The 16,316-nt window shown below is 36.5% G+C and overlaps 2 protein-coding genes across 2 annotated transcripts; both read left to right on the top strand.

The window, feature by feature from the left end:
• The first annotated feature begins 9,923 nt into the window (after positions 1–9,923).
• On the top strand, positions 9,924–10,889 carry LOC119537677 (olfactory receptor 688-like). The gene has a single exon (XM_037840217.1). The coding sequence runs from the start codon at positions 9,924–9,926 to the stop codon at positions 10,887–10,889; it is 966 nt and encodes a 321-aa protein (XP_037696145.1).
• Positions 10,890–15,275: 4,386 nt separating this feature from the next.
• LOC119537005 (RNA helicase Mov10l1-like) lies at positions 15,276–15,996 on the top strand. Its single transcript, XM_037839641.1, has 2 exons — positions 15,276–15,366; positions 15,638–15,996. The coding sequence occupies exons 1-2, from the start codon at positions 15,276–15,278 to the stop codon at positions 15,994–15,996; spliced, it is 450 nt and encodes a 149-aa protein (XP_037695569.1).
• The last annotated feature ends 320 nt before the right edge of the window (positions 15,997–16,316 follow it).

Here is a 16,316-nt window from a genome sequence, read left to right as displayed (position 1 = left end):
ATGAAATATGGACAAGCCAAAGGAACAAACTAACAGTTCAACTGACACACAGGAATTGAAGCAATTATTGCTAAATCAATTCAATGAACTGAAGGAAGAACTAATTGGAGATGTTGAAACAAAGCTAAATCAATTCAAAAATCAAATCAATGAACTGAGGGAAGACATAGCAAAAAGATGAAGGATATAAGGAGGACACTGGATGACCATAAGGAAGAATTCATAAACTTGAAAAACCAAATGGCAGAACTTATAGGAATGAAGGGCATAATGGAGGAGAAGAAAAAGACAATGGAGGGATACAACAGATTTGAACAGGCAGAAAAAAGGATCAGTGAATTGGAAGACACAACATCTGAATTCACACACATGAAAGAACACATGGTTAAAGAATGGAAAAAATATGAGCAGGGTCTTAGGGAGCTGAGTGACAACATGAAACACACAAATATACATGGTATGGGTGTCCCAGAGGGAGAAGGGAGTGGAAAGGGGGCAGAAAGAATAATAGAAGAAATAATCACTGAAAATTTCCCAAAACTTATGAAAGAAAGAAAATTAGAGATTCAAGAAGTACAGCACACCCCAAACAGAATAGACCACAATAGACCTATGCCAAAACACTTACTGATCAGATTGTCCAATGTCAAATACAAAGAGAGATTTCTGAAAGCAGCAAGAGAAAAGCAATCAATCACATAAAAAGGAAGGTTAATAAGACTATGTGCGGATCTCTCAGCAGAAACCATGGAGGCAATAAAGAAGTGGTGTGATACATTTAAGATACTGAAAGAGGAAAACTTCCAACCAGGAATCCTATATCCAGCAAAGCTGTCCTTCAAATATGAGGGAGTGCTTAAAATATTTTCTGACAGACAATGAGAGACTTTGTGAACAAGATAACCGCCCTACAAGAAATACTAAAGGGAGCACTACAGAGTGATAGGACAAGACAGGAGTACATGGTTTGGAACACAGTTTTGGGAGATGGTAACACAGCAATGTAAGTACACTGAACAAAGATAACTATGAATACGGTTGAGAGAGGAAGGTTGGGAGCATGAGAGACACCAGAAGAAAGGAGGAAAGATAAAGACTGGGACTGTGTAACTTGGTGAAATCTAGAGTGTTCAACAATTGTGATAAAATGTACAAATATGTTCTTTCACGAGGGAGAACAAGCAAATGTCAACCTTGCAAGGTGTTAAAAATGGGGAGGCATTGGGGGAGGGATGCAATCAGTGTAAACTAGAGACTGTAACTAACAGAATCATTGTATTATGCGTCCCTTAATGTAACAAAAGTGATATACCAAGGTAAATGCAGATAAGAGAGGGGTATAGGGGAGGCATGTTAGACACTTGACATTGGTGGTGTTGTCTGACTCTTTACTCTACTTTGATTTAAGGTTATTTTGCCTTTTGCTGCTTCCTAGCTGTCATTTTTTTTTCCCTTTTCTTTTGCCGCTCTACCTTCTTTGACTCTCCCTCCTGCCTTGTGGAAGAAATGTAGATGCCCTTATATAGATAGTGGTGAAGGTGGTGAACACATAAATATCTGACCATACAGAGAACCATCGATTATTTACTTAGAATGGAATGTATGGTGTGTGAACAAAACCATATTAAAAAAAAAAATGGGTTGATGACAAAACCTCGAGGGCAATATACTGAGTGAAATAAGCCAGACATATAAGGACAAATATTGCAGGATCTCACTGATAGGGACTAATTATAATATGTAAACTCATAGACATGAAATATGAGGTACCAAGATATAGAACAAGGCTTAAGAATGGGGAGTGGTTGCTTAGTATCAGCAGAATGTTCTACTAGGATAAACTTAAATGTTTGGAAATGAACAGAGGTGTTGGTAGCTAGATGTGAGAATAACTAACAGTGCAGAATGGTGTGTGAATGAGGTGAAAAGGGGAAGCTCAGAGTCATATATGTCACCAGAAGGAAAGTTGGAGCTCAAAAGGTGGGAATGTATAAAACTAAATCCTATGGTGGGCAATGTCCATGATTAACTGTACAAATATTAGAAATCTCTTCCATGAACCAGAACAAATGTATGACAATACAATTAGAAGTTAATAATAGAGGAGCATATAGGGAAGAAACACAAACCTACTGCAAACTATATACTACAGTTAGCAGTATTTCAACATTTTTTCATAAACAGTAACAAACGTACTATATCAACACTATGAGTAAACAATTGGGGGGGGTTGGTTAGGGATATGGGAGGATTCCAGTTTCCTTTTCTTTTTTTCTTTTTTCCTCTTTCACTTTATTTCTTGTCTGGAGTAATGAAAAGTTTCTAAAAATTGAACAAAAATTAAGTGTAGTGATGGATGCACAGCTGTATGAGGGTACCAGGGGTAATTGATTGTACACTTTGGATCTTTGGATAATTGTATGCTATCTGAACAATCCCAATAAAAATTAAAAAGGAAAAAAAAAAGTTAAATGTATATGAGGGGGATATAAGGGAAGAATATGGGATTCTTGGTAGTGGTGTTGTTTTCTGTCCTTACTAATATATTGTATCGCATGACACTTTATTTTTCTTTTTATTATTATCTTTTTTATTATTCACCAAAAAAAAAAACTTTTTCATAGTAATCAACATGTTCAAGTGCTGTCTGTGGTGATAAATGTTCAACTATATGATGATACTGTGAATACTGATTGTACACTGTGGATAATTGTATGTTATATGAATATATCTCTATGAAATTGTAGGAAAAAATATAAATAGGGGTAAAAGTCCTGGAGAAAACATGGAGAGAAGTATGCACCTATTTACTGTTGATGAGGAGGAAGAATGGTGTAGCCTTTCTGGAGACCACTGTGGTGGCTCCACAGGAAGCTAAGTATGTGGGGCCATGAGGTCCTGCAACCTCATTATGGGGTACGTATTTGGAATATCTGAGAGCAGAGACATGAAGAGACATTTGCACATTGGTGTTTATGGAGGCAGTATTCATGATTTCAGTAGGTGGAGCTGGCCTAAGGGTACACTGACAGAGGAACAAAATGGTGAACTGTGGTGTATGCATACAATGGAATATTGAGCAACTACAAGAAGGAGAGTAGTTGTGAGACACGCAAGGAGGTGAATGGATCCTGTAGACAGCATTCTGAGTGAAGTATGCCAGAACAAGGCAAATACTGCCTCACCAATATGGACTAACTACAATGTGTAAACTCAGAATTGAATCATAGAGCACAGCCTAACAGGGAAATGGTTATTGTAATGGTCCCTGGATTGTAAGCTCTTACAGCAGTCAAATCTATTCCTGAATTGTAATGGCTGTCTCCAAACTCTGAGATGTTGATCCCTTGATGTATAACCTGACTGGTCTCTGGAACATTGGGTATCTGTGTGACACCTGAAACTCAGAGATAGAGCTCTACAGATATGAATGCCAGTACTGATGCATACAGCAACTGTTAAAAAAAAAAAAAAAAAGGCTGAAAAAGAGCCCAGACTTCGATTAGAGATATGAATGAAGCAGATATGGTTAAGACTAGGGCAAATCGGGCAAAAGGGTAAAGGATGAAACTGACTGTGTCTTAAAACTTCAACTTCCATGTGAGACCAAGGGAAGAGATGTTTATTTGGTGCAGGATCTATATTTTCTAAACAATATAACTTCTACAATCAGTTTGTTCAAACCCCACAATTACATGGAACTTTGAATAGGAAGCAAGATATGGTAGGTCTGTAAACCAGACACAACACATCCCAAAGTCATCTGGGCGGAGAAAAAAATATATATATTTGGGGCCCCCTGAGGAGCTGCGGAAGAATGCAGAGGTATTGGACTTCCTCACCTGGATTGCTGCTGATGCTCTCACAATCACTGGGGACTGACAGCTTGACATGCTGAGCCCTCTGTCTTAGGGCTTGCCCCTATAAAGCTTGTTACTGCAAAGGAGAGGCTAAACCTGCTTATAACTGTGCATAAGAGTCTCTCCCTGAGTGCCTCTTTGTTGCTCAGATGTGGCCCTCTCTCTCTAACTAAGCCACCTTGGCAGGTGATCTCACTGCCCTCCCCCCTACATGGGACCTGACTCCCAGGGGTGTAAATCTCCCTGGCAATGCGGGATGAAACTCCTGGAGATGAATCTGGACCCGGCATCATGGGATTGAGAACATCTTCTTGACCAAAAGGGGGATGCAAAATGAATCGAAATAAAGCTTCAGTGGCTGAGAGATTTCAAGTGGAGTTGAGAGATAACTCTGGTGGACATTCTTACGCACTATATAGACAATACTTTTTAGGTTTTAATGTATTAGAATAGCTAGAAGTAAATACCTGAAACTACCAGACTCCAACCCAGTAGCCTTGACTCTTGAAGACAATTGTATAACAATGTAGATTACAAGCGGTAACAGTGTGATTGTGAAAACCTTGTGGACCGCACTCCTTTTATCCAATGTATGGATGGATGAGTAGAAAAATAGGGACAAAAACTAAATGAGAAATAGGATGGGATGAGGGAGATGATTTGGGTGTTCTTTTTTATTTTTATTTTTTATTCTTATTTCTTCTTCTGATTCTTTCTGGTATAAGGAAAATGTTCAAAAATAGATTGGGGTGATGAATGCACAACTACATGATGGTACTGTGAACAGTTGATTGTACATCATGGATGATTGTATGGTATGTGAATATATCTCAATAAAACTGAATTTAAAAAAAACAAAAAACAAAAAACAAAGAAAAAAGGAATGAAGTCCTGATGCATGTAATAACATGGATGAACCTTGTGGGCATTATGTTGAGGGAAGTAAGCCAGACACAAAAGGACGAATATCGCATGGCCTAAGTGTTATGAATTAATTATAATAAGCAAACTCATAGAGTTAGAATCTAGAATATAGGTTACCAGGGGATAGATTGGGCTCAGAGAATGGGGAGCTGATGCTTAACTTGCAAAGAATTTCTATTTAGGCTGACGCTAAAGGTTTGGAAATGGATGGTAGTGAAGGTAGCACATTATTGTGAGTTAATTCACAGCTATTCAGTGAGTTAATCCACTGAACTATTTGTGAATGTGGTTAAAAGGGGAAAGATTAGGTTGTGTATATGACTAGAATAAAAATTAAAAGATAAAGCATAGGGCTGTACAACACAGTGAACCCTACTATAGACCATGGACTTTAGTTAATAGTAAAAGTATAAGAAGGTTCTTTCATGGGTTATATCAGATGTACAAAACTAATACAAGGTGGTAGTAAAAGGGTGGTATATGGGGAAAAACACACCTAATGTAAATCATGCACAATAGATGGAACTATTTTAATAAATTTCCATCAACTGCAACAAAGGTAACTACTGTTAAAAAAATAATACAATTATTTATATATGTGCTATCAATTGTAACAAATGTTCCTTACTGATGCAAGGTGTTGTTGGTGGGGTGGGGTACAGGAATCCTGTATTTTATGCATGATTTTTTTGTAAATTCACAGTCTCTCCAATAAAAAAAATTAAATTGCAGAGAGCTAAGAATTATATAGAAGGAAGAAGCAGCAAAATATAAACATTACAAAGATTGTGAAACTGGGAATAGGCAGGAGCAATCTCTAGAAAGTAAAGATATATTCTGAGGTGGGGAGACTTTGGAATCTTTCTAAATGAGGGGCACTATTAAGCAGAGAGGGATGAATCAAGCCCAGGGGATGGTCTGGGGTGGATTGGTAGAACTGTCTCTGGGACTGGGGCTAAATGGGTATGTTCTCAAATATTACTTGAAGAAATCCTGAGAACACTTGGATCCTTTTCCCAATGCAGTGTAAAAAGCATTAGGCCCTGGAGGATTCTAATTTCTAACTGACAAGGGAGGCCTGGAGAGCAGCACACCAGGACCAGGGCATTTTAGGGATCTAATTTATACTGAAACCCCAAACCCCAGGGATGGCAAGAAAGACAGGGATCTGCTCTGAACAATGAAAGGCTGAACACAGGCAGCTATAGCCAAGGGAGAAGAAGCAACCACAGAAGGAAGTTCCAGCCTGAAGCCTCTTCATTGTTTCTCCTGAAGTAATAAGTAAGCCAGCTGATGACATGTGACCTAAGAGGTGAGGGGACGGTTGTGGTCTATGTTCCTGGAATTCTGTCTTAACCTCTGAATTTTATTATATGCTTTATTTTTAGTATTCATGGTTGGCTGTCTTTGTTTGCTTCTTTGCCTTCAGTACCAAGTGTCTGATCAGGAAACAGGAGAGAATTGAGGCTGAGCTCTAAGATGGTCACACTTGAGAAGGTGGGACTTTCTAGTCAGAAGACTATGCAAGCAAAACCTAACAAAACAAAACAAAAATATATATATATTCACAAAACAGAAAGAAAACCATGCATTTTGCAGTGTTACATAAGTGAATAAATGATAAACAAAGGAGTCTAGAATAATAAATTCTAGATCCAAAATTCCTAGATCAAACATAACTTCAAGAGTCATTACTATCAACTAAAAGCCCATTAGAAACAAGAGTACTTCATTATATCTGATAAAAGACACATAACTTTTAAAACTAAAGAAATCATACCTAACATAAATTCTAGATACATCCCTATAAAATTCAACCAAAACATTAAGGATGTTTACCATCACAATCATTTTACATGGTCATGACTTTCCAACCATTTCAGCATGACATAAAACAAAAATTAAGAGATGTTAATATTTGTAAAGAAGGAAGACATCATTATCAGCAAGCAACATTTTGTTCTACCTAGAAAACTAAAGAAAGAGCATCAACATGAAAAATTTTAAGAATTTAACAGTTTAGCAACATCACTGGTATACAAAATGAAATAACGAAACAAATACAATTGCAATATATAAAATTATACAAAATATTTTTTCACTAGCAACAGGTAGTTGGTTGCTACAATACAGAAAAAAATCACAAATGTTCAGAAGTTGCAAGAATTTAATAAAAATGAATGAATACATGATGAAGTAATTAAAAAAACAATTTAATAGCACTAAAAAAGATAAACTCAATGAGCTTCCATATACCAGAAATATATAACGCAGAAAAACAATCATATTCACACAAAAAGATCCAAAAATACTAATATTATAATAAGAACAGTGCAGAAGTACAAAATTTTAATACGGAATTTTTAAAAAGAGATTTAAATAAAGGCAGAAAGGGTCGACATTTCTCATTGAGAAGACTGAATATTTTAATATAAATATATCAACCGCTTTTTTTTGCAAAGTTAATCCACATGTTTAACACAAATCTAACCAAAACTGGGCTATTTTAGATATCAATGCAGGAATTCTAAGGTTAATCTGGAAGAAAAGACACTTGAAATGGGTTTTAAAATTGAATAGAATAAGTAATAAGAGAAAAATAACCCTGAATACATCAAATTCATTATTAAACTAGAATTTTTAATTCAGTTTGAAATAACCCAAAATAAATATATACAATAGATTACCCAGAAATAGAATTTTAATGACATAAAAATTCACTATGTGACAAAGGAAGCATAATAATCAGTTGGGAAAAGATGTAAAGGACATTGCTTAATTATTTGAAATCAATTTATTTACCTACACTTCATTAACAGCAAAATGAATTCCATATAAGTAAGCAGTGTCACAAAACCAAAAGCTCAACCATCAAAAATTAAAAGACCAAGGGAAGTGAATATTGGTCAAAATTTTGACTAAAGAATGATTTTCTGTAATTCTTTCTTGACTGGATAGTGAAACTTTTGAGAATTTGATGAAAGATAAACAAATCCTTTCCCCTAGATTAATACAAATATAGACAAAATTTTTCCATATATTTAGAAAGTTCACAGAATCCCATGGAGACTATCCATAATTAAATTCTTGGTTAAAGAATCCTATTTAAGCTATAAGGGCATAATAAAGAGCATAAATGGAAAATAATGTAAGTATTATTTTTAAAGGTAAAATGTATGTATATCCAAAGTATCTGTAAACAGCATGCAAAACAAAACAAAAATTGGGGGAAATTGAATTCAACTATATTGTAACATGTAATGCAGCCATTGAAAATGTTTATAAGAAGTATCCCAATAAATAAGGAAGTTCATCTGTATTATGTGAAGCAAAAGCACAGGATGAAAAATTCTATTTACATGAAATTTCAACTGTGCAAAAAGATTGCAAAGAAAATTACTGAAAACTAAATATTCTAAAATGTTAAATATCATTAGCTTTGGTTGAAAGAATGTGATGGTTAAGTGCAGTGTCAGCTTAGCTAGATTATGGTGTCCAATTTCTTGGTCAAGCCAACACTGACCTGATTGTTACTGTGAGGGTACTTTGTAGACTTAAATCATTATTCAGTTGATTGCATCTAGAACTGATTACATCCACAACCAACAAAGGATAATGCCTTCAGCACTGAGAGGAGTCAACTCATCCACTCAGTTGGAGGCCTTAAAAGAAGAACTAATGATTTTCAGCAGTAGGAAAGAATTTTTACCTCTACTTCAGCTAGCCAACTTCAACTAGGGAATCCATTGAAACCTTCATTGGTGTCCCCAACTTGCAGCCTGCCCTACAGAATTTGGACTTGCCAGTCCCCATGGTCACTTGAGCCAATTCTTATAGTAAGTTCCTATAATAAATCTCTTAAATACATACATATATATTCATCCATCTTGTGGGTTATGTTTCTCTGAAAAACTCTGACTAATACAGGTTTATGATTTTTCTATAAAATTTTTGTTTTCTAAAATTTCTATTATTTTATTTTCACTATTTTTAATAATCAAATAAATATATGCTGAAGAACATAAAGCCAGTAAGTCTTCACTCTTATTCCACAACAACCTTCATTTGAGGATCAATTTTGACAAGGCAAGATATTATTCATGGATAAATATAACAAATTCTAAAATATGCAAGAATTCCCAAGGCATATTGCCCAAGTAGAAATTTTGATACAATTTCTTGAAAACATTCTCCAATAAAGCAACCATGAATAAAATAAAAAATGTAAGAATGAGTAGGACCAAGTGTGAAAGGGCCAAGACTGAGCCATAACATTTCTTTAAAAAAGTCTAAATGTGTGTGATAAATGCCTGTTATGTTCCAATAAACACCATACAAAAATCTGGAAGTTTGTTGCTAATTTTCCCTCCTTATATCCTTTATTAATGAAATTGATTATCTGAAAGTATAGTTTTAAGTATGTCTTTAACATTATTTCCATAATCTGAAGAGGAAAACAAATTGGCATTCCTAAAGGGTACTGACTTATTGTCTATGATTTAATGGAAAGAGTGCTAGAATTAAAGCAAAAGATAAAAATTTTTGCTTTATCTTTGTCACTTGGTGACTTCAATATATGATTCCTATTTAGAGAAATCATTTAACCTCTGTTTCCTCATACATGAATAGTAATATTAAATGACTAAATGAGATGGTTTATGTTAGAAACCATTTGTCGACCACAAGACACTGTTTAAAGGAAAATTATGGTCAGGGTTCTCATTATTGCTACTTACTCTCTTCCTGAACATTCTCTAGAACAGAGACAATATCTCTGCTTATAACTTTACCTCCTGAGAAGTCAGGTTTTTCATGTCTCCCGCTTTGTACCCATGTTCTACACATTAAAAAAAAAAAAAAAACTACCCTTGAAGAACATAAAGCCAGCAAGTCTTCACTTTTATTCCACTACAACCTTCACTTAAGGATCAATTCTGGCCTTTCTTTTATTCTTATCTGGACTTTTTTTAGAGATCTAAAGGGTGTTCAGGATGCATTACATTAAAAGGGACTACTGAGTTACCATGGGTAAAACTTATTCCTTTATACAAATTTTTATTCACAGCTATGCTAACCACAACCTTATTCTTGTTTCTCCTTAATCCACAGGCAGATGCTGAGAACAAGACATTCCATGATATGGATACCACCCTGAGTATAACCAATAACTCAAAATTTCAAGTGTCTGAGTTCATCCTGATGGGCCTCTCAGGAATTCACGAGTGGCAGCACTGGCTCTCCCTGCCCCTGGCTCTGCTCTACCTCCTAGCTCTTGGTGCCAATCTCCTCATCTTGATCACCATCCACCATGAACCTATCCTGCATCAGCCCATGTATCAGTTCCTTAGTATCCTGGCAGCAGTGGACATTGGCCTGGCCACCACCATCATGCCCAAGATCCTGGCTATTTTCTGGTTTGATGCCAAGGCCATCAGCCTCTCTGCATGCTTTGTTCAGATCTGTGCCATGAACTCTTTTATGACCATGGAGTCAGACATCTTCCTTTGTATAGCTGTAGATAGATACGTAGCCATTTGTTATCCCCTTCAATACCCATCCATAGTGACTAAAGCTTTTGTGATCAAAGCCACACTGTTCATGGTGCTCAGGAATGGCCTATTGACCATCCCAGTGCCTGTACTGGCTGCCCAGAGACACTACTGCTCCAGGAATGAGATTCAGCACTGCCTCTGCTCTAACGTGGGTGTCACCAGTCTGGCATGTGATGGCATCACCATTAACAGGTTTTACAACTTGACCTTTGCCTGGGTCATAGGTGGAAGTGACATGGGTCTGGTCTTTGTTTCCTATGCTTTGATTCTTCGCTCAGTACTGAGGCTAAACTCTATTGAAGCAACATCTAAGGCCCTGAGTACCTGTAGCTCCCACCTCATCCTCATCCTCTTTTTCTACACTGCTATTATTGTAGTATCACTCACCAACCTGGCAGGAGGAAGGGCTCCCCTCATTCCTCCTCTCCTCAATGTGCTGCACAGTGTCATTCCCCCAGCCCTTAACCCCACGGTATATACCCTTAGGAACCAGGAGCTCAAAGTGAGTTTCCAGAGGGTGCTTGGTTTGGGTGAGAAAGTGTCCAGGAAGTGACACAACTTTAAATGGCCAAATATCATATGTAGTTTTGCAGAATGAACACAGGCTTTGGAGCGCAACAGTCCTGGGTTGAAATGCCACCTCTCCCAATTACTAGGAGCATCAATTCAAATTAACTCACATTTTTTATATAACACACACTATTTGCAAAGAACTTTTCTAAGCATTTCACAAATACCAACTCATTTAAGTCCTGTAACAACCCTATGAAGCAAGTACATTTTTCATTTTACAGATGAGACAACTGAGTTAAGAAATATGCCCAAGGTCAAATAGGAAAGAAGCCTGTGGTCCACCCATGTGCATTTCATAAAACAGAGGCTTTATTTTCGGTTGGCCTGAGTTCTTTACAAATAACCTGTAACTGAGTGTGATAACTTGCTACATATCAACCAACCACTTTGTAGACAAAGCAAAGGATACTAAGAGATTCTTAATCTAAAGGCCCTTCAGGTAAGCAAAGGGAGACATAGGGGTTATAGAAACACTGTCATGCTAAACTTCATTGTTATACACACACACATATGTACATATATATTATTTATGTATATATAAATATACATAAATGTATATATAAATATATATACATATATGTATATATAAATAAAATAACTTTATTGCTATAGATTAATCACATACTATACACTGCAACCATTTAAAATATACAGTTCAGTTTTTAGTGTATTTACAAAGTTGTGCAACCATCACCACAATCAAATTTAGAACACTTTTATCACCTCAGAAAGAAACTCATTCAGCCATGGAAATTAAAAGCTATATTAACTCCTCAAAATTAAAAGCTTTTGTGCATCAAAAGACTTTGTCACAAAAATGAAAAGGCAACCTACTCAGTGGGAGAAATATTTGTAAACTACATCCAATAAGGTTTTTTTTTAAATCATATTTTTATTGTAGAATATAACATTCAAATTATATAAAGAAATCCTGCAACTCAACAATAAAAATACAAATAACCCAATTAAAAATGGGCAAAATACTTGAATAGACATTTTTCCAAAGAAGATATACAAATGGCTAAAATGCACTTGAAAATATGCTCAACATCATTAGCTATTAGGAAAATGCAAATCAGAACCACAATGAGATATCCTTTCACACTCACTAAAATGGCTACTATTAAAAAAACAGAAAACTACAAGTGTTAGAGAGGATGTGATGAAACAGGAAAACTCAAACATTACTGGTGGGAATGTAAAATGATGGAGCTGCTGTGGAAGACAGTTTGGCAGTTCCTCAGGAAGCTAAATATAGAATTACCATATGACCCAGCAATCCCACTATTTGGTATATACCCAGAAGAATTGAAATTAGAGACTCAAAAAGATATTTGCATACCAGTGTTCATAGCAGCATTATTCACAATTGCTGAAAGAGGTAAGCAACCCAAGTGTCCATCAACTGATTAATGGATAAACAAAATGTGGTAGATACGTACAATGGAATATTTTGCAGCCATAAAAAAAAAAAAAAATGGGTGAACCTTGTGGACATTATGTTGAGTGAAATAAGCCAGACGCAAAAGGACAAATACTGCATGATCTCAATGAAATGAACTAATGATAATAAGTAAACTCATAGGGTTAGAATCTAGAATATGGGTTTACCAGGGGATAGACTGGGCTTAGAGAATGGGGAGCTGATGCCGAACTTGTACAGAATTTCTATTTTGGTTGACTGTAAAGGTTTGGAAATAGATGATGGTAATGGTAGCACATTATCGTGAGTTAATCAACAGCACTGACCTATACGTGAACGTACTTAAAAAGGGAAACTTTAAGTCATATATATTACTAGACTAAAAATTAAAAGATAAAACATAGGACTGTAAAACACAGTGAGCTCTCTTGTGGGCAATGGACTATGGTTAAAAATACAAGTTAAGAATGTTCTTTCATGAATTATAACAAATGTATGACAGTAATACAAGGTGTCAATAACAGGATGGAATATGGGGGGAAATGCACCTAATATAAACTATAGATAACAGTTAATAGTACACTCTAAGTAATCTTTCATCAGTTGTAACAAAGGTAACTACTGTTAAAAAAAAATGGGACAATTATTTAAAAAAAAAAAAAAAGTGCTATCATCAATTTTAACAAATGTTCCACACCAATGCAAGGTGTTGGTGGTGGGGTAGTACATGGGATCCCTGTATTTTGTGTATGATTGTTCTGTTAAACCCACAAATTCTCTAGTAAAAAGTGGGGGAGCTATACAGATATTAAAACCAGCCTCAATGTCTCAAACAAATCTCTGTAAATCACCAAGGCCATGAAACTGCCTGGGCTGCAAATAAGGAAAAACACAAAAACATGCATTTTTCTCCCAAAAATTACAGGGTTTTTAAAAATTCTCTTTCTCCATTTGCTCAGTCAGTGAACCAAATGTTAATTTCTTGAATCAAACATACCCTCCAAAACCGTAGCTCCACCTGCAGACACAACATCTCTGAGGTTACCACATGGCTGAGAGCCATAGAGATACATGCTCCAAAGACAAAAAGAAAGGGACTGAGCTCAAGATTCCCCCTTTGTTTCTATTCATCTCACCAACCACATTAAGACACTCTTCCTCCCCTGGAAAATGAGTGAGGGGTGGATAGAGACCAGGAGTATTATGTCAATGGGCTGACCTGCACATGGCAGAAAACATCAGGAATAGAAAACAGTATGCCTCCCTAACATTAGTAAACAAACATTTTATCAGTTAAGATTGTGTATAAGAGAAACTAGATGACAGAGATTATAGTGGCTTAACTAAATTAGGGTTTATCTCATGCCACCAAAAAGAAAAGAAAAAATCAATCCAGAATCAGGTAGCTCAGAGCTGTTAAGGGAGCTCAATTATGACATCAAGGAACCAAGCTCCCTCATCTTCCTGATCTGCCATCCTACACTACAGCTACCACATCTCCACATTCAACTTCATATGCCAAACAAGAAGGAAGGAATGGAAAGAGAGTCTCAGCAGACACTTGCTCACATCTCATTGGCTGGAAATGAGCCTGATATTCATCCCTAGCTGCTAGGAAGTCTCAAAAGTTGAGTATTTTAGCTTCCCAGCTTCTATGATAGAGGACAGCTATGGAAGGATGGATTTGAATGGGTGTTGAATGAACTAGTGCACAGTAAAAAAGATAATACATATTCTTTTCAAATAACCATAAAACATCTCCAAAAATTTGTCAAATACAGAGCCACCAATAAATTCCCAATATATTCCCAAGGATAAATAAATTTCAAAGGCCTCTGAAGCAACATGATGAAGTTTACCATTCACTGTAGACTCCTCCTCCCACCCTAAATCCCAGCAATCACTGATAAGATATTTGTTAAATAAATCAATCCATTAAATGCTGCAAAATGAGCAGGAAGTCATTAGTGAAACAGAAAATATCAGCAATCTCTAAAACATAAAAGTTAACTTTCATGGGATTGTGGGAATTACTGTTTTAGTTTTTCTGAGCTGCTATCACAAATACCACACAATAGGTTGACTTAAACAATGGAAATTTATTGGCTCATGATTTTGAAACCTAGAAGGCTTGCTTCCTCCCAGGGGCCTTAGTGTACCTCAGTCTGCAGTGCTCCTTGGCTTACATCTCTGTGCCCCCTCACATGGCCATGTTCTCTCCTTTCTCTTCAGGTTTCTGCTGACTTCTGGCTTCTGGCTCCTCCTGAGTCTTTCTCTGTATAAACCTGAATTTCTTCTTATAAAGGACTCCAGTAATCCAGATTAAGGCCCAAACTCACTCATTTGGGTCACATCTTTACTAAAATAGCATCTTCAAGAGATCCTATTTACAATGGGTTCACACCCACAGGAATGCAGGTCAAGACCAAGAACATGTCTAAATTGGGGTATGTAATTCAATCCACCACAGGCACAGAAGCCCAAAAGGCACATAAGAGAGAACTGCTACAAAAAGAATGTTTATTTAAACTCAGAAATATCTGATACTAGGAGAGGCAGAAGATCTTGAGGAAACCAACCCAGTGATTAATTGGGTAGCACAATAGGAGTAGCCAGGCAGGCCTATCCCTCTGCATACATACTCTTGGACCAAATAGTGAACCAAATATCAAACCACTGGAGTGGGTACTCCCAGAATATTGGCGATCAGATCAGAAAACAAAGCAGAGACCTAAATGGCTTTAAACAATGATGCTCCATTAAGTATGGGGAAAAAGCTAAACCATAAATCAAGCCATCAGCACACGATTTAAGCCCATATCTCCCTATAGCAGTTGCATCAAACAAATACAGGGGCATTCCAAGATTGTCTAGCCTACTAGAGGAAAAACAATCATAAAACCAAACACAGGCACGGTGCCTCAGCTGGCTGACCACAGTACCATGTTTCAACTCATTGCCAGGACTTTGGCCTTCTGGAGGAGGGCAGACAACTCGGAGAAGGACTGCAAGCAGCAAGAGAGGCTCTTGGAAGGTGACACCAAGTTGAACACTGTGCATGGTGTTGTGATAAGTTCTGTAGTGATCATGGCTTGATTAATGAGTTGATCTACTTTGGTAATGATGCTATAATTGGTAATGTGCTTCTGAAAGTTGGACAAAAAGTGACTGCACTTGTGGAAGATGACAAAATATCTTGTGGATTGAAAGCAAAGTATATTCTTTCTATGATAATTGCCATGGCAATGGACCATCATACTCTCCTTCCAGAGTTTTAATTGGTTGTGTTATCTCTGTAATGGAAGGTGTGGGCTTCCTAAATCACACAACTTACTTCTCTCTAGAAGTTGTATGTAAAGGTTTTGAACCCTACCAGGGTGACTGGATAGACACCAGGGTTTCCATCCATCCATCCACCTACAGCAGAAAGGCAATCTCTATGAAGCCTCTGAGACATAAACATGTGCATGAGGTCTGCATCACTAGTTTCTGTGGAAGAAATGGGGTGATAGAGGATAGTATCTTTTTCACCTTGGATTCTCTGAAACTTCCTGATGAACACACACCTCAAGGATCTGATATCGTCAATGTGATCACAGTGGAGAGCATGCAGTTGTGCTATCTTTGGAGAGCGATTTCTATGACCCTAATGAAAAGGTTGTAATAAGAGAGCATTTTGTTTATGCCTATGCAGCATTTCTTCTCTTGGCAGGAACGGGCCTAGTTTAAATGTGTTTTGAAAAAAATAGCTTAGTAAACCTCAACATTTTATTTCAAATACAACTTTTCAAATCCTGAGTAGGTTGGCTAAATGGATGTATCTTCTGGAAAGTGTTCAGCAGATTTCATGATTGATTAAAGAGAATTTCATCATAATATAAAAATAATAAAATAATTTTAAAAATTAAAAAAACAAATACAACCTATTATTTGAGGAAAATCAACATGAAAGAGTAGCATTAAAGTTAACATAATTCACACCTG

The sequence above is a fragment of the Choloepus didactylus genome, chromosome 6, assembly GCF_015220235.1.
Source record: "Choloepus didactylus isolate mChoDid1 chromosome 6, mChoDid1.pri, whole genome shotgun sequence".
Lineage (NCBI taxonomy): Eukaryota > Metazoa > Chordata > Mammalia > Pilosa > Megalonychidae > Choloepus > Choloepus didactylus.
The sequence above is the reverse complement of the archived record's forward strand: the minus strand, read 5'-3'. Positions and strand labels throughout refer to the sequence as shown.

Coding starts and splice junctions, on each gene's coding strand:
- LOC119537677 (XM_037840217.1), top strand. CDS start 9,924: ATGGATACCACCCTGAGTATAACCAATAACTCAAAATTTCAAGTGTCT.
- LOC119537005 (XM_037839641.1), top strand. CDS start 15,276: ATGTTTCAACTCATTGCCAGGACTTTGGCCTTCTGGAGGAGGGCAGAC. Junction 15,367..15,637: donor GCAAGAGAGGCTCTTGGAAG/GTGACACCAAGT, acceptor CTGTAATGGAAG/GTGTGGGCTTCCTAAATCAC.